Here is a 26,327-nt window from a genome sequence, read left to right on the forward strand (position 1 = left end):
TACCGTAACATCCATACTCTACTACTGAAGACTGTGTTGATACTTGTTCATCTTGTCATTCTGTGGATACTCTCTGATGGTGAGCTACTTGTAAGGGAGGATGAATGGTTGTAAGTTGGAACACTAGGAAGAAGACAACATTATGAATGTCTCAAAAAGGCATAGATATAAGGAAGAAGTGCCCTGAAGGAAAAAGTCTTGGTACCTGTCAAGATGATTCTCAGGTTGAGGCAAAAAGAGGAAGGCTTAGGGATGTTGATAATAGAGAGACAGGCTACAGATATTGCAGACATAAGAACGACACAGAAGGAGTAGTGATAAACAATCTTAGTTATGGTAACCAGCCCCTTAAAATAGAAAATGGTGGAGGTGGAGAACCTACTTTATTCTCCGATATACACCCTAAGGTATGGGAAGTAACAACTTACTACTCTTTTGAACATGATAATGGTAAGACAACTATAAAAGTTCCTCTTGCACTCAGAGTACGAAGTAAAACTGACGAAGATAGCGACAATGTTACTTGGTATGAAAATATGGGCGGAGGTAATACATTATGGAAGAGTATTACTAGCACAAATGACTTTCCTACTAGTGACGCAGGGAAAGGTGGAAACAAGTTCACTAAGAAGCTAGATAATCTCACTTGCAAACTCCACAATCTTCATATCGTCAACATCCATAGGACAAAAGACTATAGATGTGCATGCACTCAGGCCAATGTCACAGTTATTCCTGAACCGAGTACCGATGGGTATATCAAATACAGGCATGAATACAAGACTGACGTAAACACTGTTAGATACAAGCATGTAATCCTTGAAGATGAGGATGGGTATGGACCCATTGAACTCACTCTTAAGGATACTCCTAGCCTCTCTGCCTACTACTGGGGAAAAGATGAAGAACGTAGAAAGCCACTACTAATGGAAGTAACTCTTGGAGGAAATTTTGAAGGTTTAAAAACTACAGTTCCTGTTAGTAACAACGGGGATCCTTATAATAGTAAATGGACTATAATGGATCCTGGACCTGTATCTGAGAAAAAACTTAAAGAGCTAAAGTGCAAACTTTTCAGACCCGCAGAGATAGATGTCTCAGTCTGTGACACTAGAGAATATGACAACCCATACTATAAAAATGAGATGGATGGAAATTGTCCTAATGCTACCTGTCCTGGTAAAATACAAGTTAAAGGTTGCGATGGTTCTCCATATGGGTTACAAAACTATACTGCTAAGAAGCACACATATGGGCAAGGTAGCTTTACCGTAACCGGTTTCACCGGGAAACCTGAAATATACGAGAAAGAACTCCCGATATGGGACGTGACGGAACTAGTAGTATTTTTTCCAAAATTTAACGGAGACAAAACTGCTACAAATACGCATGTCCTGGTCTATGTCAGCAGTAATGGTGGGAAGACTAAGAAGTGGTACATTGGGGTTAGCAGGGGTAAGAATGGTGATATTGAGTCTCCAGAAGAGTATGAATTACGAAGCAGAATTCAACATGAAGTTAGTCGTATTGAAGATACTCTGAAGACTGTTAAACAACAAGAAACAGCACATTCTGAAGAACATGGAGAACAAGGATCTTATGAACAAGATTCTGAATCCCAAGAAGAAGATGTTGATGAAGAGGCTTCTACAGTACCTCAAGATCCAGAACATCTTGGACAGAATGGAGTTCAACGTGAAGAAGTCCCAGCTGCTGACTTATCTGACCAAGTTCCTGATACAGAGTCTGAGACTAAGATTCTCCTAGGTCAACCTGGTACAGGTAATGGAGATCAAAAACCCGAAACTGCTGGCTCTATACCTCTTGAACAAACTGTTAATACATCTCCCATACAAGATCCTCTTCCTATCTCTCAACCCCCTGTTCATCCTCAAGGTATAGGTACTTACAATACTGCTTCTGGCTCTGAATCTCTTCAAGATGTAGAATCTACTCTCCCATCTGCCAAAGCTGGTTCTTCTGAACAAACACAGACTGGTAGAGAAGGTAGTGAAGGAGAAGTTTCTCCTAGTGGAGCTGGTACTCCTACTATTGTTCCACACCATTCTCCTGCACCTCCTATTCAACATGCTCCTGGAGTTCCTAATGGTGATGAAGCTGGTAAAGCTAAAGTAGGTTCTTATAGAGAACTATGGAATGCGGCTAGTGAAGCAGTATGTCTTGGATCAGCCGTAGCTAGCGCAGTTCTACCCGTTATCGTCCCCGCAGCTGGACTAGCTGGACTTTATGCCACGAGTACAGCTATTAAACTTGCCAAGAATGGTCTTGTTAGTACTACTGAAGGTGGAACTACTCCTGAACCTACTACTACCCCTGCTCAACAAAAACTTGAAGGACCTCAAAAAGAAGCCCAAACTCAACAACTCAAACCTGAAGCTCCTGCTCAACAACAACCTGGTCATGGCTCTTCTCTTGACTCTCATCAAAACTCTTCTGGAAACTCTAATCCTACTACTAATATTATTGTCTCTGTCTCTACAGCCGTTCTTGGCACTTCTGCCTTGGTTTGTTTTGCAGGATGGAAACTGTATAACCGCTATAAGGGAGACCCTTGGGTTAGACAGATTTGAGACTCTATGGAGATACTCTAGATACTAGCTTGGGTACTGAGTAGTTTGTCCCAGTTTTCCATGGTAAAAAACTCTTATGGATCATTAGACCCCCCAACTTTCATTCAGTCACATCCATGAACTCTATACACCAACTTCATAACTCATACAAACATGTGCAGACCTTTGGAAGAATTTTGGCAAATTTTGACATTCCATCTACACTCAAGAGTATCATTAGGACATCTCTATTCATTTCTTCAGTTTACTCATCGGTCCCATTCCTATCGCAAATCCTTTTTTCATCAATTTATCTCACGTTTGTAAAAAAGAACCAGCTAAACATCCACTACTTTATCCGCTACAACTTTCTTCAGGTAAGTTTTGCTTTTGTAATTTATGTGCATGGAGTATACCATCATACAAGACAAATTCTTAGGGTTTAATATTGTCGACGTTTCAACAAGTGATGTCAATGTTATTTCTAAACGTTTATCCTCTTCACATTTACGACGATTTCGTCTCACAAGTTCTCTTTTTCACGGCCCTGTTTACCTCTTATGGTTCGGTGCTATACTCTGGTATATTCGCGCTCATTGGCAAATTTCCAGATCTGCCAATTCTCTCAGACGCCGTAAAAATGCACATTGGAGACTGAAGTTTGAATAAAGTTGTTGAAATTTTCGTTCATGATTTTTAAAGACAGAGCGTTCTGTTGTATCCAGAGGATGGTAATGTAATGGCTGATACAATGTGTCAGGATTTACAACTGCAGAATCTATACTGTGGATAAAATAACAATGTACAACATTTTAGTGTAAGAGATAAACGGCCAGAGTTGTAACATCTTCAACTTGGTCCACTAGATTTAAAAGGCGATAATTCAAAAACCCTCTACATGACTTTTCCATTATCGCCTGCGACTGGTTGATTTATACTTTTCGGAGTTTCATTCATCATATCACGCAGGGTCGTGTCAAACTCGGTGAAGTGGATTGATCTCCATTCACCATAGGCAGTCTTTTCAAAATAACCACAGTCTAAAGGACTGTAATCGTTCACCCAAATACTCACTAATAGTCTGTTTTCTCTTGTGTAGAGCTCTACATGCCTGCATTGGACTTCGTCCGAACTCCAAATAACTTCATTGCCGTATGTGACTTTACTGACAAAATTATTTCCAAAGCTGTAAAACTTGCAGAATCCATTGATATTTCCTCTATTTTCTACGATTACTTGGCCTAAATTTGGATTTTGAAGGTCTATCGTTATACCAAAATCTAGTACAACCAAATCATCACTTTCGCCAGCACTGCTCATTTCTTCTTCACTATAATCTGTGGATTCATTATCGGTATCCTCAATCTGATCTTCATCATTTATACCTCCTATTGGAATAATATCGGAAATCTCTTCGGTTTCTGGGTGAAACCTTTTATCGTAGCCGCAGGAGCCAAGTTTGATTGTGACAAGCACGTAAAGGAGATTGAGGATCCTCATATTTCAATTTATATTCTTTAGGAATGTCGATTTTATGGGTAGCTTAGAAGGCTCTGTGACTAGCACAAGATTTGTCTGAACATGCAAATGATGTCCGCAGGCTCTCCTTACAATTTCCAGAGGACCTCTTGCTCATAACAGGGACAATTGTCGGCGTTTTATACAGAGAACCATCTGTTCCATAGCATCGTCTACAAATCCCACTGCTGCTGTGGCAAGTGTTTGGCTAGCTTTGAATACCCATAGCTACCTTTGTTAGACCAATCATCTAAGTTTGTAGGATTGACTATTGCCATCCACTATTATGGTCCTGAGAGGTTGTAATGCGAGAGCAAGTCATTAATGTTTCCGCCAAAACGATGCATTTTTAGATAACTAATTGTTCTTTTGGGAATTGTCACAATTACGAACATAATGGGTGGTCAACGAGCCATATGCAGGACTGAATGTAGAGTTTTCCGTTTCTATATTTGGAGAGAAATCCCAAAGATATTCCTGTGTCGATGTACGGCTCTATAAATATGCACGAACACTTTCGGGAATGGCAAAGACCACTTTACATCTTGAAAAGAGAAACTGAGGATGTACTATCCGCTACCACAAAATGGGTGTCTAGCTAATCACAGATTTTACAAGGAGCACATAGATGCCTAAATTGTATAGCATAGAGTACCACGTGAGACAAACCAATTCCACTGTAACAACTAGACTCAATACATACTCCATCCATACCTAGTAAATGTAAGAAAAACATCTAGGCCTTAAAGCCTCTAGAGTGCCTTCTGCCTCTAGCCTTTTCAAACTTTCTGCCCTTTGACCTAACGTATGGTTTGATGTGGTCGTTTCCACTTCTAAAGTGCTTCTGAGCCTCTCTGGACTTTGTGGCACCTCTGATTAGTGTGCACTTTGCCCCGGTAGGGCTCCTGGCAACGAGCTGGTCAAAGGTCAAGACCTCACCACCAGCCTCCAAAATGCGCTTGTGGGCGGACTCTGTCACGTGCAATGCACATACCGATAGTTTTGGTACTTTTAACAATCTCTTATCATCTGCATATTTGAGTGTAATGAGAAATGGGATGTATGGATAAACAATCAGTCTGTTTCTACCATCTCCAGCAATGTCAGAAGACCGTCGTGATTACGTAGAAAACGAAATCATCATTGCAATGTGAAGAATGGACAAACCTGTGATGGTACCAATGACGACGGCGGTGCTGTCTGGTCTCTTGGTCATGTGCTTGGAGAGCTTGGAGAGTGAGATTGGTACCTTGAATCTCCTTGGGGATATTAACCTATTTAGTACAACCTTGTTGAATGAACTGTCTGTTCTCCTGGAGAGAAACTTGTAGAGCTTCACCAAGAGACGCAAGTATGGGTTCTTGCTCACCAAGGCCTTGCGACCAGGCTTTTTTACTCTTCCGGCCTTTTTCAAATCAATACCCTATGAATGCATGTAAATGGTGTGTATGAATGGACGACCAATGGGAGTCCACGCAGGAGTATCCTACGGAGTAGGTACGACTGCTAGGTCCCGAAGAATGAGGGACTAGCCGACTGAATGCGTAGCATAAAGGAGGATTAGAGTCAACGTAGTGAGCTCTGGCGACTAGACAGAGTATAGGAGCATAGGAGACCCATGGGAGCCTGTGTGTTCCCAAGGTTTTGTAGATGAAAGGATGTGAGGTGCCAAGCATAGAGTTGTATAATGGAACAATAGCAGTATGGGAGACTGTGTCCATAGTGAAGTGAAGAACTATCTCTGCAGAGACAATGGAGCTCATTCGCTGGTAATGAATCTTCCAACCCCTCGTTCCTTGGGGTATTGCGAATACGCAATGACTGTCTCGCTATTGTTGCATGATAGACAACTCAATGCTTGGCATTTAGCCGTCACTCCTATCCACCCTTCATTCGGATAGTTCCTTGAGGTCACCATAAAGCTCCCATCGTAGTGTCTGTTGTATGAGAGTCCTCTAAAGAGCCCACCGGAGTGAGAAGAGGTGACCATTCAGGCTCCTATACTGCGTATAGTCGCCACCTCTTCTCTACCCACTAGGCTAATAGAGTCTCCATCACTATTCCATTCGTTACACTCACTCCATAGTGATTTACTCCCTAGTCTCCGACGTCGGTAGGTCACCTGCGTAGGTCTCTAGACCTACGCAGTGATAATCCTACTGATAAGAAGAGCTCCCAGAGGTCGCCATAAAGCTCCTATACTGACGTATAGTCGCATGTTTGCCACTCCATAGCTCACATTCATTCGCTTCTTCTGCTACAATCCCGGGGCCACGGTGGACAGGGCCCCTAAACGAGTGAAGCACTTACCATTTCTGAATAAAAAATGTCAAATGGGGAATTCTACAAATTCTTTACTAAAAATAAAAATTTCAAGACAATAAACACTAAGGGACCGCCGAAAACACAACGAGAGGCTGGGCCCCCACCACGACGGGCGAGTACACCGCAAGGTGTAGCGGCAGCAAACTCGGCCTATACCGCAGCGCAGAGCACAGTGTGCAGTTTATAAGATGATGGAATGCTGAAGATGTGGATTTTCGTCCAACGGTGTGAACAAGGTGGCGGTTTTGTGACTATCGCGTCTTGATTATGGAAATGAGCCTGTTTCTGGGACTTTGCAGAGTAGTCACACGTGGAAGATGACCAGGGAGGATGTATGACAGAGTATGGGCTCCACAGGGTCACTGGGTGACTAATCGTGGATGGAGCGAGTGGGCACTTGCTGTCTATGGTTTTCGCAGAGAGGCATCAGCGGGTTTTTTACTCATGCAGAAGTGGATCTGGATACGCTTAGTAGGAGACTGAGAGTTTTGCTGATGGAGGATGGATCCGTCTACTGCTATGTAAATCCTTCTGGAGTAGATACTGGTAAGCAAGTAGGTAAATACTGCACAGGATGCCAAGACTGCCCATGCTGTAAAAACAACCAATGCACAAAGGAGAAGTGCAACTGTGGAGCCAGCTGTCAATGTAAATGCTGTAAAGACAGGGATGGTGGTAATATTTCATCTGTTAATGCTTTCTTATCACAATCTTTAATGCTCATCTTGGCCTTTACTGGAGATGGTTACCTCAAGACTTATTCCAAGTATGAACATGATCGGAGTACTACTCGTAATTACCATTGTTACAATTCCCTTGAGAACACTCATGACACTAACACCCTCACCCATCCCATACACCACCTCAGCCATAGAAACAAGTATTGGCTATACAACATGTACCGAAAGTTGATGAATTAGCCAAGATTCCATTTAATGGCTATGCGATATTCTCCATCTTTTCACCCTATTGCAACTCGTATTATCAGAAAATGATACTTAAAATATTGACCGCAATCTTCTCACGGAGAGTCCAGTAGATTTCCTGAATCGCTTCCAAGTGCTACTGCCAGAACCTGATGGACCGTCATTTTCGTCATCTTTGCGAGCACCTTTGCCACGTTTGGAAGGTTTAGCGTGTCTCCTTACAATATTAAGTAAAATTTTGGAATTTACAAAATATCTTTCAATCTTGGATGACTTTAACACCAACTCGGTTGTAATCTGTTTGCTGTCATCCAAGGACAATACAACACCTCTAAAGATCTCTGTGCATAAATCACGTGGGTTTCCTTCAACGATGTCCTTGTCTTGAAATTCCCCTAGCGCCAATACACACCTGTCAATTTCACCTTGTGATTTAGTTACTTCTCTTCCTACAACACCCACAAGTCCAGTTGTACCATTGACAAGAGCCTCCACTATTTCCTTGTTTCTAGTCAGTCCTTGGTGTGCATCATGCGCCAATTTAGTTTCCTGAGACTTTTTAATGCCAAGAATAATAAGAGTGGACTCCTCGAACATCTCCTTGACTAATTCCATCTTTGTATCTGCATTTGCTTCATTCCTACTGGCTATAGCTGAAACCTCCCTCAGTTCTCTCCTTAGAATTTCTGAAGCCTTGATTATTCGTTCTTTGGAAAAGGGGGTATTTGGTGAACGTAGAAAGCTGGTGAGTTCGTTTTCCATAGATTCCTGAGGATTACGCTCCTCATTGTTAGGCCTGGCACTGATTGTCTCGACGAATCTCTTTAGTTCTTGAACTCTTGTTTCTGTAGTGCGATAGTCTCTTCTGAGTGCTTCTAGTCCCCTTTCATTTTGTTCAAGCAGTTGCTTTGCCTCTTGTACCTTGGCTAGAATGGCACCCTCATCTGTGTCAGCCAATACTCTATTGATTTCCAAGACAAGCGCATTTGAGCCAAGGTAAATCTGGGTGAGTTTGGAAATTTCAGCCTTTATTAATCTGGAAATCTCCCCTTCCAGGACATTCAGCTGCCCTTGTTCCCTTTCTGAGGGTACTCTAGGGTGTACTTCACCTCCATGCGCGTTATTCTTGAGCATTTTAACTTCGTCCGTCAGTCTTCTTCTCTTCAGAATAGCATTTGTTGCATCCAGAGTGTTCTGTTTTAGCTTAGTCTGGAGCTCAGTGAGCTGGCTACTTGCGGACTTGCTGGAAGAGTCTCCATCTGGACCGATGGCCAATATACCCCCAAAGAATATGAGGGTAAAAAAATGGGTACTTGTGGGAAGGTATTCATCATCTTAAAAGCCTCTTTCTTGTAATATTTTGCATACATGTACTATTCTCAAGATAAAATTACATCTGAAAATAGTTCCTTGGTATATAATGTGGGAGATGTTATAGGAGAGGCTGCTGCATGCAGCAGATCCAGGGGCCAGATAAAACCCGCATATTCAACATTCTGTGCAATTAATATATATAAACAAAAAAACCAGTTTAAAGGGAGACTGATGGTCTCTTTGTTACAAAGAGCTTCTTATCTGCACGATTAACATGAGAGGTTGGCTTTGTAATTGGGAACTTGAGCTTGGAATCATGGAACTGAGTGACCTTTGGCTTCTTGCATTCAGAATCTGCAATTTCCTTGACTCTGATAATCTGGATGCAGCTGGCACGAGCCCTGTGACCACCAGCCATATCTCCGTACATTTGTGAGACAGCGCCGCATTTAGTGGTGTCTCTATACTCCTTGTACATGTTATGTGTGCCGGTCCTGCTGTCATATCTCAACAAGACACCAAAGTTCTTGACAGTGCCCTTCTTTGGCTCCTTGAGCTCATTAACGGCAAGGATCTCACCACCAGATCTCTTTGCCTTGTTGAGTCTCTTCATAAAGTACCAGAAACGAGACTTGGCCAAGACACTATTCTTGGCGAAAATGGACATTCTGTATGCCAAAGGCTTCGGGTTCTTCTTTGTAGGAGCAGCACGACCAACAATGTGGTACTCGTGCAAGGCCTGCTGAAGAGATGGCCTGAACTTCGAACTATCGCCTCTCTTTGTCATTTTCTGTATATTTATGTTATGATAGAGTATGAATTGAGGGTAGTTATTGCCACCAGAGGGTAACGGTCCCGAAGAATGAGGGACTAGAGCGACCAACGGAAGCCTAAGGAAGAGTATAGGAACCTCGGTACACCGGTGTCTCAAAGGTGTCACCATGAGTCAGCAATCTCCCTCTTGTACAGTACCAAGATGACCATCGAGTCAAAGGTACCAGCAAGAGACACGGTAATCCGTGAGCGTCCCAACAGACAAGACAGAGTACCAGTAATTACACAATCCAGAGCCCACGACCCACAATTGACTAGTAACCTCTGTTTTACAAAACTTGCAAGACTTTCTGTGGTCCCACTGCAATTCATTCGCCTTGCGGTGACTTTGCTCCTTCCACATGGTAGTGTCAGTAGGACCTTTGCTCTTTCCCTCTGGTGGCTCTAATTGGCATTAAACAAACCTTTTGAGTATTAACAGAGTGTTTTACGTTGCGTCTTGGTATTTAGAAAAGTACGATATGGTGACTTGGGGCCAACGATCCGCCTGGAGACTAAAAATGCTTGAATCACGTTGCCTTGACGGTGACTTTCGTCCGCTCGTTTAAAATGATAAATTAAAGAGTTAAAAATCGATTAAATACGCACTAGACGAGGTTTCGCCACAGGGACAAGGAGATGCCCCATCTGGAGAGGCCGCGGCGCCAACGGCAGGGCGCCTCTGACGTTGTCGCCCAAATCGTCACTGGATTTCGCGACTGTCTTCAGGGCAAATGGAGGGACTCGTGTGGGTTTACCGTGATGGTCCAGGTGTGATTATGGTGAATCTCTGGGTAGGTTGGTGTGCCAACGGGCCCTTTGGGAGGCTTTGCCGGCCAGTATGCATCTGTGTCCATGAGAATGGCTAAACGGCATACACCTGTCCTATTTCCCCTCTGGAAAAGTCAATGGGACGCCCAGAAGACTCCCTTTGCCAAGGCTAGGAGGTGTATGGTCGAGAAGGAGGAATAGGCATGGGCTCTTGATGTGCGTACTAGAGACCTGCTCTTGTCATGTTCACATCCAAGCTCGTAGGAGGAATCGCGGTGCTGTCATTAGTTAAACCCGCAAGACAGCGGTGCTACATGTAGTCACCTTTGCCCTGCATAACCTACGGCTAGTACGCCATACTGGTGGTTAGGGGTCGCCATAAAGACACACGCTTGTCCCTGTGCACTGGACAGGCACAGCTACTGTCTCTAAGTGCTATACTCCAAAACTTTTCCAAATGTACCAAAATCACATCTCTGTCCTCCCTAGACTGCATCCAGTACCGAGTTTGTGAGTGATGGTGGCGAGAGGTCTGTAGACAGCTAAGGCACTGTCTCCATGCAAACGTAGCGTGAGGGTAACGGAGGAGCCTTAATGTGAGTAGAATGTCTAGGATACCGCAGTAGCTCCTCTAGGTCCGGAAAGGGTACCTAGAAGAATGGACACACATCCTCCTCTGTGCACCCCTGTTCCATGTCCACTCAACTCTGGCGTTGTATCTACATAGCTATACAATTAATCCGCTTGTAATCGTGTAAAAGACAAAACCTGTGATCCTGTGCAAACTCGTCACTTTGGAGCCCTCATTTTATTCTTTACAGCAACAGTTTCTCAGGAAACAACAAATTGCTAGCATTAAAACTCGTTTGGACATGACGGAGACGAATTAAACTCGGGAATAAAAACTGTCAGAGCGACTTTATTTCCACATTTCTTGTAATTTGCAGTCTACTTGCCGGATTCCGATTCCAACAAGCGGGAACGAGTTGGCCCAATTTATTCCAAACCAACGGAAACCCATCCGCCTCGAGAAAACCTCTCTTTCACATTCTTCCTACCCGTCCCTTATACACACTTCGTCCTCATGGGGTATGCATGAGGATTTTACCATAATTCTACGGTGGATTATTACGCCCTGCGACCCATTATGTAACCAGAAGGGATCATAGAATAGCAGAAGCGAGAGAAGAACAGATTTATACAAATACAGTGACGAAGAGAATGAAGGTCTTTGCCCTGCTTTATACAATTTGCCTAATTAAAATAATTAATTGCGGGAATAATGACTCGGAGATACAAGTAGACAATCACAACAATCTACATGCAGAACAGGCCCGCAAAAATCTCCGCAAGGTATCCTTTAACGATAATGTGGAAATCATCGTCTATGGTGAGGACGACATAGAGGCTCCTCCGGATGTTTCCACGAGAACCCTCGACCTTCTGGATCCAGATTATGATATTGTAACCATTGAGGACTCAAAAAATGACGGAATTGAGGAACGAGAGTTCACGGTAAAGGACGACGTCCTGGTAGACAATGTCATAATCGAAGGAGAGTCGCTGTGGACGGCTGATGATAAGGGAATCTGTACTAACATTACGCTATTAACCTACGAAAATACGCATATGATTGCTTTAACCACCAAGAGTGATGCGAAATTCTTCCTAAAGTGGCTTCATAAAGTAGACGGGAAATGGCAGGACATAACTCTGGGGGACTTTTTAAAGATAGCAACGGCTTTGAAAGAAAAGGCCAAGAATGAGCAGTTTCAACGTAAATAAGTTTAATGTAGCTTGAAAATGAAAGTTGTAAGGACCGTAAAAAGGTTGTGTTTTGTTCCATTCTGGGACGATTTGTAGTATAATAACCACTAGTTTGTGGTTGTTTTGTAGTAAAATTGCACCAAAGAGTATATGCATGTCTATATGGTCCCACTGACACATGGGTACCTAGAACATACAGTCTGTTTTAAAATGTCACGGAACCTTAGTCCCTGACTATTTTAATGGTAGAATTGTACTTGTACATGTTTAATAGATGTATAATGTGGAGTATCCGAAAAGTCGCGGGACGATATCGCAAGTCGGGATAATTATCACCACTAATCTTCATTATTTTCTCAGCCAGAGGAATTTTCTTCCTAAACCCGCCATTTTCCGTTCATAACATTCAGTCAGTGTCATTAATGGATGAGGATGTGGTAGACATGGGAGTATCACGGAAATGGACGGGGAATGTCTACACATTTTAGGCGTTAGCCAGGATGACTACTATAGAGGCACTAATGCAGTTTTATAAGGATATAGAATGCAGTAAAGGAAGATTAGTTTCTATAATGGTAGTTGGATGATGAATGAGACTATGGAATCTTGGCTCACAGCAAGGGATTACCCAGGAGTAGCTGTTTGGTTACACACTCATCTCCCAGGGCTTCTCTAAGTACATTCACAAGATGGATTCGGGGGCCAGTTCTGTATATAGTTAATCATGGGACGACATGGTGCTCCAGAGTTATGTCCCTCCACTGAAGAACTCGTGGATGAGGTAGCAGTATACTATGAGGAAGCTTGTCTAATGGTAATGCCATGAAAAATTCCCTCCTACTTTGCATTAAGAAATATAATGGAGATGCTGAGAAGACTACTACCATTACTGTAAAGGTCCTGATATGTTTATAAAGAGGGTAAAAGCTGTAAGAAGGTAGATAGTAAACTGAATACTCTTATAAATGCACTTAGATAATCCACCAACCAACGAGAATTACTCTGGCGTTAATGGTGTTCATATTCAGTCTGATCATGACAATTATGACTATAGGAAAACTTTTGGCTCATGTCTAGTTCATCCATGCAACCTTTTAAATGGAGGTTCCAGAGTCTACCATAGGCGGATATACTAAGCTAAAAGACGTTTTCATTTCTTAGATAAATGCAGTACCCTATTAAAATTAAGCTCATTTTAAAATACAGAAAGATTCTTGAGACAAAACGGTGAATGAGGGCATTTTTGAGCAACAACGGAACCACTGGGCAAATTTAAATATTCCGGAGATGCAGACATCCTAACTCCAAAATACCATTAAAATACTTTATATTTACGCACTATTTGAATAGAGTAGTTATCCTATACCATCTTCAGACAGTTTGTGAATGTAGGGATCCCTGTCAAAGCTTCTTTACACCCAAAGCCAAGTCTCCTGGAATTTTACGGAAGTTCTTCCAAAAATGGGCATTAGCGACACGAATGGTGTATTTAAACATCTTGTTGTTTTATAGTAGGCCATTTACCTACACACAAGCCAAAGTCCCTACCAAAGGACATAAATGTACCATCTGCTTGCCACGTGAACTGCAATGTAATACCAATAAGATGACCAGAGACCATTAAAGCACGCGACATATCGGGGATTAGAAGATATGTATAACCTTAAATGTGGAAGAATGGTATATAAGAGGAGTAAGGAGCAAATTCATCTCTCTTGTAAAGACAGAGCATACCGGAAGCTCGTGGAGGTCATGGGAGCAAACACTTTGCCTCTATTTATGACAACCAGATTGGTAATACATGCCCTTTAATACGTACCTATTGGTGCCCTAAAAATCTTAGAAACGGCCTGTAATAATGAAGTACCAACTTGACTAGAATTCCACGATTATGCTCAATCCGGGTGACCTATCATGCAGGTCAGTAGGGGCTCATACCCACCGCTAAAACCAAACATGCAGGGGTAACTTGCAAAGCTTTAAAAACTCTAACGAAAATATCAGTCGACTGGGTCCCTTGAATAATGTCTAGATGGGTCTCTGAAACTCTCCAGGGATGACTAGACAGAGGAGAATACAGAGGAATTGGAGAGGAAACAAGATGGTAGACAGACTTGTATTGGTACCAAAGAGTAAATAAACGCCAAAACCTTTAGAGAAGAAAAGAGAATAATTTTCTTCGCTGAAGAAGAATTTTCCTCGCTACCATGGGGCATAGAATCCGTTCTTCCTAGCCCAGGAATATGGTCACTCTCATCTTGTATTCTCTTGGAAAACGTGACAAAGTTTGGTTTTTGTGGATTATAGAGGTTGTATTGACTACCATCCCTCATGTCTAGTACTGTTAACTATGCATTGCTACATACTTTGTCTAGAACGTTTTACAAGATGAGAATCAGGAGCCGTTAAATGAGTGTCTTAAGGCACCAGCACTTGGAAATTATAACTAGTTACAAGTGTCTATTGGATGAACAGTATGTCTGACGGGAAGAAACAGGCGGCTGCCTTCTTGGCAGGCTTTACTTCTTCTCAGCTATTCATTCTCATGGTTTCTTCTGGGAGTTATGCGGTGGACAGGTTTATGCTTCCTAGGAGTTGCATAGGATTATATATTAACAGGACCATTATTGCATTCAGGCTGTCTACATTCATTGGATCACTTCTTCTTAATATACCAGTACTTAGCATTGAGGAATTTAAAAAGCGTCTTGACATTGTTTCTACGGTATCCATTTGGTTATATTGTCTATCCTTCCTAGCTCTGCTACTGATATATTACAATGGAGGGAAAAAGGGACACATTATGTACTACTACTGTGCGATCATTTTCGCATCGATTGTATACGGTTCAAATAACGTCTGTCTTCCGGCAGTAATAGGGAAGGATATGCCCTTTTACGTAGGTTCTATCCAGTTATCTGCTGTCATGGTTTCCGCTTACCAGTTTTTGTTCACAAAGATTGCAAAGGCATGGATGGTCACAAATATTCCATACAAATTAATTGTCGGACAATTATCACTTGTAGTGTTTGTATCTGGGATATCTGCAATATTGTGGTCAGTTGCATATACAGGGGAAGCACTTGAGGCAAAGGGCGGTAGTTTCTCTGGAATAGGTAAGGCGATATCTCCAATTATGTTGACTACTTTGGGATTTGGAATGCAAAATCTATTTTACCCTGCCATAGCTCCTTATAAATTTATTGGAATGGGTCCTGGTTCTAAGATTTCAATGGCTGTCTTATTCACAAGTACAATACCGGGCCTTACTATCTTCGCTGTGTCTCAGTATAGTAAAGGATGTGGTCCAAACAGTAAATGGGATGAAACACATTGGCATGAAGCCTGGATGTTTTATGTCTTGGAACTATTTCTTGGACTGTTGTTCTTTCTGTCTTTGCATTATCCAGGGGTCTCAGAATTTTTTGGTATGAAAAGTGGCTGCATGATTGCTGTTTTTACAATATTATATGATTGGTGCGTTCAGACGACTAGGGCCGCTGGGATGGGTGGAGCTGCTATGCAAGAAGGAAGTAGCAATCCAGCTATGGCTACTGTTAATGCCTTTGGATTTTCTTTGGCCATGCTAAGTTTTGCATTCATGGGCAATGGATACCTTGTTACATATAAACAGGCTGAACAAGATAGGGACAACTGGCCTACCAAACACTTTACCACAAAAAAGGCATTCTGGTACTGGTACTCGAGTTCAGCCAAAGGCGCCTATAGAACATGCATGACATCTTATACAAGGGATATCAGGGGTACTATTCTCGGAAAGAAGGAGCATCTCTTTATTGTCTATGAAGATACTCCACCTGAGGACGACGATCCCTTTTTTGATCTACCATTCATTAAGAAGAAAGAAGAGGTCGAATGCACACCATATCCTTTTGTGCCTCCTTACTAATTGTAAAATATACTTTCTTTAGTCAGTCCGTGCTAAATATGCACGTTATTTTAACTCATCACAGTTTTTATCCATGTAAGAAAAGCATCAATGGAATAAATGACTACAGTTTAAGAGTACCAAGGTCTTTATAGTCGTTTTAGCTCTACTAATATTCGTATACAGTGAGCGTAATATTGCCAAAAATTGAGCATTCATCACAGATTGGCTATTTTGTGACCAAAATTCTTCTTAGGCATAATACGTTTGGCTCTGTCATAAAGTAGATGAAACGTATACCACATTCAAGAGACCTAGGTGAAGGCCCAGTATGCAGGCTGTACGGCCAAATTAGCATCGATAAAAACCGCATTTAAAACGCTTCATCTTTACACAATCACACTATATAAACACTAAAATCGTTATAATTATAATCTTGAGCCATATCTATACATAACCACAAAGTTAGGGGCATAAAGTTTCAACTTTAATCTGCATGCAACAAGAGTGACGTGTACACACTTGGGAAACGGCGCAACCTAACTTTTCATGTAAACGAGAGAACTATGAAATTTAAAGGACTTTTAATTATATACAATGTAACGGGTGCTTAAAAGCTCCCTGCCTCTATATCTGTGCCTACAGGCCTCTCCTCTGTTTCCGGAAAGAACCGTTGCCGTATGCATGAAACCAGCTGTTTTATTGAGTTGTACGCCCATGTTATTGTATGTTTTACAGGTATTTTTGCTATGTTTATCCTTTCTTTGTAAATCTTGTCCATCTTCAATGCGTGATAAAGCATGCAATGGGATAGTCATAAATTGTCAATTGCGAGAAATGGAAGGGAAATATAGCAAATATACTTGTAGATTTGTAAAGAACAAGAGTCTATAGACTGCCAAACTCGTTTGAAGTGGGACTTTGTGATGGTGAGTGGGGGAAATATCCACCAGACATCTACCAGCATGCAGAACCAGACGAGTTGCAGAGAAGGTCTTTTGGGCATATTCAGGCAAAATTAGATGGTAAACGACAATTTCATTCGTATCTGCTACATTAAATGTGTTTTATTGAGATGAAATATGCCACTGAAATTTAGAGAAGAATGAGTGAGAATGTAGTTGTAGACATTTATCTCTACCCTGTAAACAGTGGAACAACAGATGGATACGATGAAATATATTATTCCACGGACGGTGATGTCAAAATTGTTATAGAAACTGATCCTCAGCTCCCTGGATACAAGAGGGTTGTCCACACTCCAAAGAGAGGTGGAGCTACAATCGGTGGTATTTTGGAGGCAGGAGTAGCTACAAGAGATTTTGACAACTCTATTAAAACTTGCCACGCTATATCTGTCTACTATTGGACGGGTGACTTGTCTTATACAACTCATCTTATTGTACAATTAGACGGAGGCTATGGAAGAAGATATTATGCCCCTAATAGGAACGGGATGAATTGGATAGACAAGACTACTGAAATAGAAAGGAGCCTTATACGTGCCCTAGATATGGAGAACTGCAACTGGAACAGAGCACACGTCTTAGATGTCTTGGGAAATAGATTTCCCCCTTTTAATTGCTACACTTGTTTTGACAACGTCGACATTGATACAGAAGTTTCGGATGAGAGAAATGGACAATACAGAAGAGTCACATACAGCTTATCCGATTTGAGTTACATTGGTAGATTTATGGAGAATGGCAGCAACATTATCGGAATAGACATTACAGAAGAAGTATCTACAGTCTACATCTACTGGCATCCTTCTATGGCGAAAGATCCACTTCTCATCCACATTCCGTCCGAAGAGTACGAGGATAGGGAGATTTACGATAGCGGCGCATGGTACCAAAGGGTATCCAGTCACGGTCACAGGTGGGAACAGGTCAAAGACATAAGACTAGAAAGCAAGGAGAGTGTTTTTAAACTTATCCAAACGATAAGTAGAATGGTATCAAATGCAGTAACAAATGGAATAATGCAACCAAAAGTCCAGGCTAATTTTCCCGAAAGCAAAAGGAGAATAGGATGGAATATCAAGCCAGGAAACGTCCCACGGCACCTTGACCTTGGGATTCCTGCAGTTCAAGACCAAAGTAAACGACAAAACCTTCCCGCACAAAAGGTTCATCCAAAAGCACCTGCACACCCCGAAAAGCGGGGAGGCGAATATAAGGAAAAGCTAGGGAGAGAAAAATCAGTAAAACCTAGCGAGGGAGCCTCTTCAGGCACGATTGTTGCAGTGATCGGGATTAGCATAATTGGAGTTGGCTTGTTGGTCTTTTTGAAGGTAATAATAGTTCCTATAACAACACGTTCAATAAGGAGGCGTTTATGCCTCTTTTAATCCCTTGATAGTGTTTCCATCCGTAATTCTCTGAGCAGTTAGTTTACGATTCTGGTAGTTCTGCATGCGTCACAACTAGTGACTGATGGCGATTAGCGGCCGTTAAACGAGTGAAAAGGTTGAGACCAAGTGCTCTCCCAGAGCAATTTCTCATCCCATGACATTCTAGCAGAATCCTGAATGCGGAAGCCAGTAGTCCATACGTACTGGCGCATGGAGTATCTGTAGAGGCATGATGGGCATGCTCGAGACTCTGGCCATTGAGTTACTAGAGAATATCCATATGTAAAAGCATCCAGAAAGACGCCACGGATAGCCACGTTAGCTCCCTTTAATAGCGTAGCTCGGTGCTAGACATGGCAGCAGCAGTGGCCTCTTTGACCCATCCATAGATGATTCCAGCCGTACCGAGCATTGCTCCCTTCATGCTACGCATTACAGTCGCCATAGTCTCGGTAGTTGCTCAACAAGTTTACACTGGACTGTACTCGTGGAAAATTCCTTGGATTCGCCACTCCACTTTTCCTCTTTTGCATAAATTCCAGGTACCCCTGTATTTTATGGCTCTCTGAGGCCACCACCAGCGTTGAAAAGTGGCAGTAAGAGGGACTCGTTGCCTTCGCCTTGTCGTCGGTCATCCTATCGGGCGTTGTGTGGGCGCGGCCACGACGTTGTCGTCTAAGCACTTTAAACTTTTCTGCTCTCTGCTCACGAATTATAAGCGCGACGTTTACTCGAAAATGTCTCACATGAATCGCTTGTTTGGCCGTTCCTTGGCCGCAACCTCGAGCTTCAGGAGTTTCGCCCAAATTCCACAAGTTGCACAAAAGTCCGTCGAGGTTTCACATAGAGGAGCTCAGAATGAAGGATTCAGAAGCTCGATTATGCACCAATCATGCATTTCAGGATCCCTCGTTAGCAGACTCAACGAGAAGGTAAGTATGGAGGCTATAAAGCTTGGCGGAAGGAACTGACAGGATTGTACTTTGTTTAAATGGTCAATTTACCCAAAGGGACAAAGTGGCTATAATTGTCTTGCATAGACAAGTGTTTAGAGAGTGGTACTCGTTCTGTCACCCTTGACTCACTGGTCACCTTGGTACTGTACAAGAGGAAGGAGCTTGGCTCATAGTAACACCTTTGAAGCAGGACTGCACAGAGGCTTCTTTAAGTCCGTCATTCTTCGGGATCCGGCCATAGTACCTACTGCGTGAGACACTCCTGCACGGACTCTTCGGCTAAAGCCTACGGTCCTCCTTCCTCCAGTCCGATGGACTACATTAATACATTCATTCATGAAAACATTTAGGGCTGCTTGTCAAGTTTGTCACCATATTCTAACCGTTTTGGAGTTCGTTATGATGGTGGTATTGCAACTTTGGGTGCCGCTGTTGCCCTCATGTCAGTTGGTGGTGTCGCCCAGGGTATTGGAAACCTCTTTGCTGCCCTCGTTTCTGGAACTGCAAGAAACCCAGCAATAAAGGAAGATCTCTTCACATACACACTCATTGGTATGGGTTTCCTCGAGTTTTTGGGTATCATTTGCGTTCTCATGTCCGCCATTATGATGTACTCTTGAGCTAAAGATCTATACCCGAGTAGATGTTCCAACGCACAATCGCGTTGCTTTAATAAGGTTTACGCTTACGCGTACATGCTTAATGCGGAATGGTTGACACATTTTTGTTATAGGTTACACAATATAGGAAATACAAGTGGTAGATAAGGGTTTACAAGAGTGTGGGTTTGACGCCGTTTATACGTCTTTAGAGTGAAAATGGCTTAAGTTACTTGTCAAGGCCATACTGCTGATTATACTGCTCAACATTCTGGAGCTCAATCTCTAGCTCAGCGAGACCCTTCTACTGGAAGCTACACTCAGGATCTACCATTCTTGGATCAGGAATGGTTACTGGATTTGCATACCAGACTCACAAACGCTACTCTGATCCATATATTCATCTTTATAGGCAATACCTGTAGAGGAAGCATCTAGCATGTGCGCCAAGAACGACTACCATATCATGGAGAGCTTAGTCTCGTCTACATCTCCAGTTATGCCCATGTATACTCTTAAAGGGTGTATCAGAGTAACGTTGGCTGTGGAGCAGTATACAGTCCACTGGGAATTTTGCCCTTTTCATTCCTCATTCTTCCTGCCCACAACTTGTCACCCGGTGACCCTGTGGAGCCCATGCTCTGCGGTACGTCCTCCCTGGTAATCTTCCAGATGAAACTACTCTGCAAAGTCCCAGAAACAGGCTCATTTCCATAATCAAGACGCGATATCTATAAGTCGCTACCTTATTCACACCGTTGGATGAAAATCCACATCTTCAGCATTCCATCATCTTATAAACTGCACACTGTGCTTTACATTGCAGTGGATAGACATTACGGCCTCCTGCCGGGGTACCCATGGGGATCTCGTACACACTCTGCCCATTTTCCATCTTGTGTTCCTCTTGTCCATTTTATCCATAAACATCGCAAATCTTGTGCACTTTAATCGTATTTAGCGCAAGAATCATCGCAGTTTATAGCTATAAGGTGCTAATTCAAGTTATTCCTCAGATTGCTGCGGTTTATGGTCAAGTTACTGACTCACAGGCCAAAAGCTGCAAGATGTTCACAGTTTATCTCTAAGGGAGATATAGAGGATAGATTATTACAACTGAATACTTGAGCGTGGAAAAGGAAGCTCATAATGGCACTTTTAGACATATTCTAGGTACCTTTCCAACATTTACTGGAGAGATTAGGGACGTTGTGGTCTTTGCTACTCGAAAATGTACAATAGAAACGGTTAGTATCTTTGCGATGCTTACACATTCTTTCAGTGGACACGGTTTCCGGTGCTTACTATAGCATGGATGTCCTCTCGGAGATTTTCAGGAATGAAGACGTTGCCATGACAATTCAGGCATATCCAGAGGAAGTCTCTAGGCGTGTGACTGACGAGATTGAGGCGCTGTTGGACAACTTTGTGAGATACTCTAGGAGGTATGAAGACGTCAGAGTTTTTAATAGCGGAGATACTCAAACGTTGTTCAAGTTTAAGCTTCTCATGGACTACTATGCAATAATGTATATCCAGGTAGGTCTTTATGAATTTATGGGTGTCAATTTACTGTTCTGTGGATAGTCTCTCTGACGGTGAGCTGCTTGTGAGGGAGGATAAATAGATGGTTGTCTAGGGAGTAACTAGGAGATTGATGTGCTCCCTTTGGTCGCATTGAGACTACTCATGGATCTCAGAGTTTTGAAGGACTACTCTCCCTGAACATGGAGGATGAGCGGTGGAGAATTAACACTGAATATAGGAAGCAAATGTCAAGGATCATGTAGGTGTACAGGTGGTGATTCTACTGGCATAACTGCCAGTAGGAAGGTTGACAACAATAGCGCCAGAGGTTTTGTTTCTTATATCCATGAAAGTAATGACCCATTCACTCTCAAGAGAGAGCTAACCAATGGGGACAACCTAGGTGATAATGGAACTGATATCTCCGGTGTTGAGAAAGTCTCAATCTACTACTGGGATGGAGATACTAACCATAACAGGCCACTTTTAATAGAGGTTGTTAAAAGTGCTAGTCGCAATGAACCGGAGTACTATTATAAGCATGATGAAGAAGAAACCGAGGCGAAGGGTAATGTGACCATTTGGAGACATCATGGATATTCCTCAACATCACTACAGACAAGACTTGATGACAGAAACTTGGCTATAAACAATGTGATTCCCTTTAACGTTGGGAATCCAGAAGAGCCTCTCCATTTTAGCTCTAGTCGTTCAAAGAACGCAAGTGTACAACTTGTTCAACCTTCACCTCCCCAGCTTAATGGAGCGGACTACGTTACTACAGCTTATAAAATTAATGGTAGAGATGGGGACACGGGAATTTCCAGAGTGGAATATAATAAACATAAGATTAATGTGGATATTCCTCCTGGTGGGATGGATAATGTTAGACTATTCTCATCAACATCCGTCGACGGAGATATGCCTATCATGTTTAACTTGAACCTGAAGAATGGAGAAAAAAGGTGGTTTTACAGTCAAAGCACAGGTGATACTAGTTGGGGAGAAACTGGTGGCGGTGGATTCTATACTAGGGATGATCGGCCCACTGAGAACCTTGCCAAGCAGTTGGATGGGTTTTCTTGTGAACATCACAAAGCAGTTACCATGGATCTTAGCAAGAATATATCTGAAGGAGGAAGCTACTGTTGTGACGAACATGCAAATAAGAAAAAGGATAAAGGTGCTAAGGTAACCGTTACAACTGAGAAGATATCATTAACTAGTGATTCAAGAATAGCTATTACAACTTACAAGCACTCCATTGGGTCTAGTCTGAAACTGGCTGGTATTAAATTCTATCACAACGGTAGTGAGAATCAGAGAAGACACGTGAAATCTAATTCATTAAACTTTCCCATAGAAGGCCCAGTAGATATCTACACTTTCTACTCCAATGGTAGTACGGATCCAAAACTCGTTTACATTCACAAAGAAGGGAAATCTAAAGCTTATGGATGGTATAGAATGCAAACTAACGATGGTCATAATAAGAAATGGCTAAGAATACCTCAAAAGCTCAAGAGCATCAAACATAAACATATAAAGAATGGAAATCTTGGTTGTGAACAATGGAGCGATCTTGCAAAAGTACTTAAACACAGTTTGGGTGGATTACCAACCTGTTCTGGGACTGTTAGTAAATCGCTATCAGGTCCAGAACAGCGCTCTGATGATGTAAAAGAACCAGTATCTCCTGAACTTGAAGACCCAGAAGAGGGTGAAGAAGTTGAGGGAGAAGATGAAGAATCTAGTGATGAATACGACCAATCTCTAGCACAAGAGGGTAATCCTACTAGCGAAGATAATTCAGAAGATAAAAAAGAAAAACTTGAACCTGATGCTAGTGGTAGTCATAGTAAAGCTGATGGTAAAACTAGATCAATCCCTAATGTAGGTAAAGAAGCTGATCAAGAACCTCTAGAGCCTCCAGGAACTCTACCAAAGACTCCACTTTCAGCCGAAAAAACTCCAGTCAAGAAAAAGGTTTCAGAATCCAAGGAGTCACCGTTACCTCATGAGTTGATCTCTGGAGAAACGGGGCGATCTGAAGATTTTCGAAGATGGCAAAGGAACCAAATGGGAGAAAATCCACTCTTGGATCCATATTATGAAGACTTGATGAAGAAGAAGAAGAAGGAAAAGGAAGAACAAGAACAACTACAAAAACAAGAGGAGCTTCAAAAGAAAACAGAAAAGGAAGGAGGACTAGGCTCTGCTGAATCTGCTTCTACTGCTCAAACTGAAGCTAAAGTTATTCCTGGTTCTAATCTTCAAGCCGAAGGTGCTAGATCTGCTGGTGAAAAGGTTGAAAGCAGAGATGGAGTAGTTTCTGGTCCTGGTACTGCTAGTCAATCTAGTAGTGGAGCTCCTCCTGGAGGATCTCAATTCAAAACTCCCGATGGTGCTCTACTTACTGTTGTTGATACTTTTAAACAGATAGCTTTTGCTCTTCTATCTCTTACTGAACCTGTTCTTCCTAGACCTGATAAGGATTATGGCAAGGGTGATGCTACTGGACCTCTTACTCCTACTCCTCTTCTTCCTCCTTATAACACATCTCTCCAAGGTAATACTTCTCGAGGTGAAAGGAGTCTAGAAGATGCTGTTGCTGAAAGGGCTGAAGAACCTCCTGATCCTCCTGCTAATCCTCAACCTCTTCTTACTACCGCTCCTGCTGTACTAGCTGGATATATAGTCCCTTCGGTTTTTGGAGGATCCGCTGCAACATTTTTTGGAGGATGGAAACTTTATAACCGCTTTAAAGGAGACCCTTGGGTTAGACAGATTTAGGAGTCTATGGATGGATATGGAGTACACCATGGATTTATACAGAGGAACTATATCGACAAATTATAAGACAACCTTCATCGCTATTTCAATCGTACGAATAGTACAAGTCACTTTGTTCCAGACAATTTCTCACTCCTCGTTAAACTCTGCAACTCATCCCATGGCACCCAATATTCTATCCACATGCATTAAACTCATACTCATATTCAGGCTAGCAAGAATGTTCACATATATAGAGCGTATAGATGGAACCTCATTGAGGAGATCGCAACCGTATATAGCGGATACTATGATTTTATTCCGGAATCTGTCGTTAGCAATTTGTCAGATGTAGAATGTTCACACTTGAGAGAGAGGTGCTTGGAGATCCGTAACGCCATAACTGTGGTTAATAATGGGAAATACTCTCTCATTGGCATCCTCAAGGATATTGTAACGGATGATTTATCGGAGCCAAGGAGCGGAAGCCTCAAATTCTACGCGCAAAACACGAAACTGGTGGTACCAAGCTACATGGTTGACATACTCAAGCACTCTAAACTCATAAAGATACTCATAATCGACCTCTAAGATCGTGATATGTACAATACATGGACACTGCTTTACACTCGTACGAATCTAGTTGCTCCACTGACACGCATGAGAGAATGCAAAGGCAAATAACTTAAAATCGCGACGTGCAAATATGCCCGCCTCGTGTATATCTATACTATTTAGTTGTGGAGAACCTTGAGGTTGTCAGGCAGGCTATCAATAGCCTTCCATTCTCCATCTTTATTTTCAAAATACAAATCAGTCAACCCAGAAGGGTGCATGAATAACAGGTGGGAGTGAATACCGTCATGTGTGAGAGTTACATGTATACATTTTTCATCCCCTTTAGCTTCCCAGAGAACGTGGCCTCCGTCAACAACTTTTGCGACTCTTCCCAAAAGGCTGGAAAAGTAAACATTGTAGGCAAGCCCTAGGGGTTTTCCTTGAAGAAAGAACACTCGAGGGTGTTCCTTGGAAGAGACATCGATTGTGGTGACTTGGGGATCCTTTGGTGCCCTCCTTTCAAAGTAGGCATGCAGACCGAGTGGTACCCACTGGTCTTCGACCTTTTCGAAAAAGTTTTGCACGAGGGACCCGGATTCCAATGCAGTTAGGCGCAAATATTTTGATGCGCCGTTTAAATCGTGAGTAGAGAATTCCAAACATTTATCGCCAACGGAGCGAGGGCTGCCCTTGACATCGCCATTCTTTACCTGGTGACCAAAATCGCCAGCAGACCACGGAGTCTTTGAATTCTTTGCCTCCCATAGTACCTGGGAACCGTCCTTCAAGAGTGTGCATGTTTTGCCAAGTTCTGGTTTAAAGTGAGTGGTTAGGTATGGGTCATCATGTAGCGAAAGAATGATGACATCCTTCAAATCTCTCTTGTTGAGATCAAAGACAAAGTTACCAAAGTTGTGCCTGTGGAGGTCCAGGTTCAGTTTGTTTTGGTAGACCTCCTCGCTGATGGAATGCCAGCTAAAGTCCTTGTACTCGAAATGAAGCGCCAAGTTGGATAACTGCAGTAGGAGTACCACTGGCAGGTTTCCTAGTCTGTAGATAGTAAGAGACTCCAGTGGAGTGTCAGTTTTTACCCATAGGGTGGTGAATCCATCAACCACTTTGGAGACGTTAAACCCCCTCTGCGGCACGAGTTTGGAGTAAATGTAGAGACTATCACTTCCACCCGAAACTGAGACGTGCTTAGTGACGAGAGGATCGCGGACATCCAACGTGAAGTCTGTCATTTCCCACAGTACAAATGTACCACAAGATGCGGTGGAATGTCTTGAAGAATGAATAGCAACGGTAGGAAAACTTCTGCCTCGACAGAGCTCCGCCAGAGACAGAACTCAGGAGATTTCAATTGAATTTACCAAGCAAATGGAGTCAATAATAATAATGGAGGGAATAATCCGCAAGGAAGATGCAATACGAATAATAGCCGAAATAACTTGCATAGAAGATAGATTAATTGCGATACTTTTGTAAATGATTGATGAAAATTCGGATACAGGCATATGGAAATCGTAAGTACGAAAACTAGAGGAGGAAGAAGAACCGTTGGCGGACGATGCTACCCCACGGCTCACGTTCATTCTCGGCCTTAGTCCCAAAATTGGGCCGCCACCAAGTCCTTCGCCCATGAATTGTGAATGTGCGAGTCGTA

At 42.5% G+C, this 26,327-nt stretch overlaps 11 protein-coding genes across 11 annotated transcripts, besides 1 other annotated feature; 6 read left to right on the forward strand and 5 right to left on the reverse strand.

The window, feature by feature from the left end:
* Nucleotides 1-146: 146 nt before the first annotated feature.
* BEWA_027550 (hypothetical protein) lies at nucleotides 147-3,228 on the forward strand (the record flags this gene model as incomplete). The annotated part of the gene is made up of 3 exons (XM_004829515.1): nucleotides 147-2,525; nucleotides 2,753-2,947; nucleotides 3,010-3,228. 3 exons carry the CDS (start codon nucleotides 147-149, stop codon nucleotides 3,226-3,228), a joined length of 2,793 nt encoding a protein of 930 aa, XP_004829572.1.
* A 236-nt stretch (nucleotides 3,229-3,464) lies between these two features.
* BEWA_027560 (hypothetical protein) lies at nucleotides 3,465-4,070 on the reverse strand (the record flags this gene model as incomplete). Its single annotated transcript, XM_004829516.1, has 1 exon — nucleotides 3,465-4,070. One exon carries the CDS (start codon nucleotides 4,068-4,070, stop codon nucleotides 3,465-3,467), a length of 606 nt encoding a protein of 201 aa, XP_004829573.1.
* Nucleotides 4,071-4,817: 747 nt separating this feature from the next.
* On the reverse strand, nucleotides 4,818-6,447 carry BEWA_027570 (60S ribosomal protein L18, putative). The gene is made up of 3 exons (XM_004829517.1): nucleotides 6,399-6,447; nucleotides 5,256-5,511; nucleotides 4,818-5,117 (listed from the first exon to the last, which is right to left on the reverse strand). Exons 1-3 carry the CDS (start codon nucleotides 6,399-6,401, stop codon nucleotides 4,825-4,827), a joined length of 552 nt encoding a protein of 183 aa, XP_004829574.1. The 5' UTR covers nucleotides 6,402-6,447; the 3' UTR covers nucleotides 4,818-4,824.
* Nucleotides 6,448-7,411: 964 nt separating this feature from the next.
* Nucleotides 7,412-8,473, reverse strand: BEWA_027580 (hypothetical protein; the record flags this gene model as incomplete). Its single annotated transcript, XM_004829518.1, has 1 exon — nucleotides 7,412-8,473. The coding sequence occupies one exon, from the start codon at nucleotides 8,471-8,473 to the stop codon at nucleotides 7,412-7,414; it is 1,062 nt and encodes a 353-aa protein (XP_004829575.1).
* A 381-nt stretch (nucleotides 8,474-8,854) lies between these two features.
* On the reverse strand, nucleotides 8,855-10,054 carry BEWA_027590 (60S ribosomal protein L18a, putative). The gene is made up of 2 exons (XM_004829519.1): nucleotides 9,892-10,054; nucleotides 8,855-9,443 (listed from the first exon to the last, which is right to left on the reverse strand). Exon 2 carries the CDS (start codon nucleotides 9,438-9,440, stop codon nucleotides 8,871-8,873), a length of 570 nt encoding a protein of 189 aa, XP_004829576.1. The 5' UTR covers nucleotides 9,441-9,443; nucleotides 9,892-10,054; the 3' UTR covers nucleotides 8,855-8,870.
* Nucleotides 10,055-11,379: 1,325 nt separating this feature from the next.
* BEWA_027600 (signal peptide-containing protein) lies at nucleotides 11,380-12,214 on the forward strand. The gene has a single exon (XM_004829520.1). It carries the CDS (start codon nucleotides 11,459-11,461, stop codon nucleotides 12,020-12,022), a length of 564 nt encoding a protein of 187 aa, XP_004829577.1. The 5' UTR covers nucleotides 11,380-11,458; the 3' UTR covers nucleotides 12,023-12,214.
* A 2,257-nt stretch (nucleotides 12,215-14,471) lies between these two features.
* BEWA_027610 (hypothetical protein) lies at nucleotides 14,472-15,914 on the forward strand (the record flags this gene model as incomplete). Its single annotated transcript, XM_004829521.1, has 1 exon — nucleotides 14,472-15,914. One exon carries the CDS (start codon nucleotides 14,472-14,474, stop codon nucleotides 15,912-15,914), a length of 1,443 nt encoding a protein of 480 aa, XP_004829578.1.
* Nucleotides 15,915-16,998: 1,084 nt separating this feature from the next.
* BEWA_027620 (hypothetical protein) lies at nucleotides 16,999-18,246 on the forward strand (the record flags this gene model as incomplete). The annotated part of the gene is made up of 1 exon (XM_004829522.1): nucleotides 16,999-18,246. The coding sequence occupies one exon, from the start codon at nucleotides 16,999-17,001 to the stop codon at nucleotides 18,244-18,246; it is 1,248 nt and encodes a 415-aa protein (XP_004829579.1).
* Nucleotides 18,247-18,928: 682 nt separating this feature from the next.
* BEWA_027630 (ATP synthase subunit C, putative) lies at nucleotides 18,929-19,897 on the forward strand. Its single transcript, XM_004829523.1, has 2 exons — nucleotides 18,929-19,181; nucleotides 19,556-19,897. Exons 1-2 carry the CDS (start codon nucleotides 18,987-18,989, stop codon nucleotides 19,823-19,825), a joined length of 465 nt encoding a protein of 154 aa, XP_004829580.1. The 5' UTR covers nucleotides 18,929-18,986; the 3' UTR covers nucleotides 19,826-19,897.
* Nucleotides 19,898-20,732: 835 nt separating this feature from the next.
* Nucleotides 20,733-24,694, forward strand: BEWA_027640 (hypothetical protein; the record flags this gene model as incomplete). Its single annotated transcript, XM_004829524.1, has 3 exons — nucleotides 20,733-21,051; nucleotides 21,087-21,343; nucleotides 24,335-24,694. The coding sequence occupies exons 1-3, from the start codon at nucleotides 21,036-21,038 to the stop codon at nucleotides 24,692-24,694; spliced, it is 633 nt and encodes a 210-aa protein (XP_004829581.1). The 5' UTR covers nucleotides 20,733-21,035.
* Nucleotides 23,455-23,488: a microsatellite.
* A 143-nt stretch (nucleotides 24,695-24,837) lies between the features above and the next one.
* On the reverse strand, nucleotides 24,838-26,201 carry BEWA_027650 (hypothetical protein; the record flags this gene model as incomplete). Its single annotated transcript, XM_004829525.1, has 1 exon — nucleotides 24,838-26,201. Exon 1 carries the CDS (start codon nucleotides 25,903-25,905, stop codon nucleotides 24,838-24,840), a length of 1,068 nt encoding a protein of 355 aa, XP_004829582.1. The 5' UTR covers nucleotides 25,906-26,201.
* Between the last annotated feature and the right edge of the window lie 126 nt (nucleotides 26,202-26,327).

Source organism: Theileria equi, chromosome 1 (genome assembly GCF_000342415.1).
Source record: "Theileria equi strain WA chromosome 1, complete sequence".
Lineage (NCBI taxonomy): Eukaryota > Apicomplexa > Aconoidasida > Piroplasmida > Theileriidae > Theileria > Theileria equi.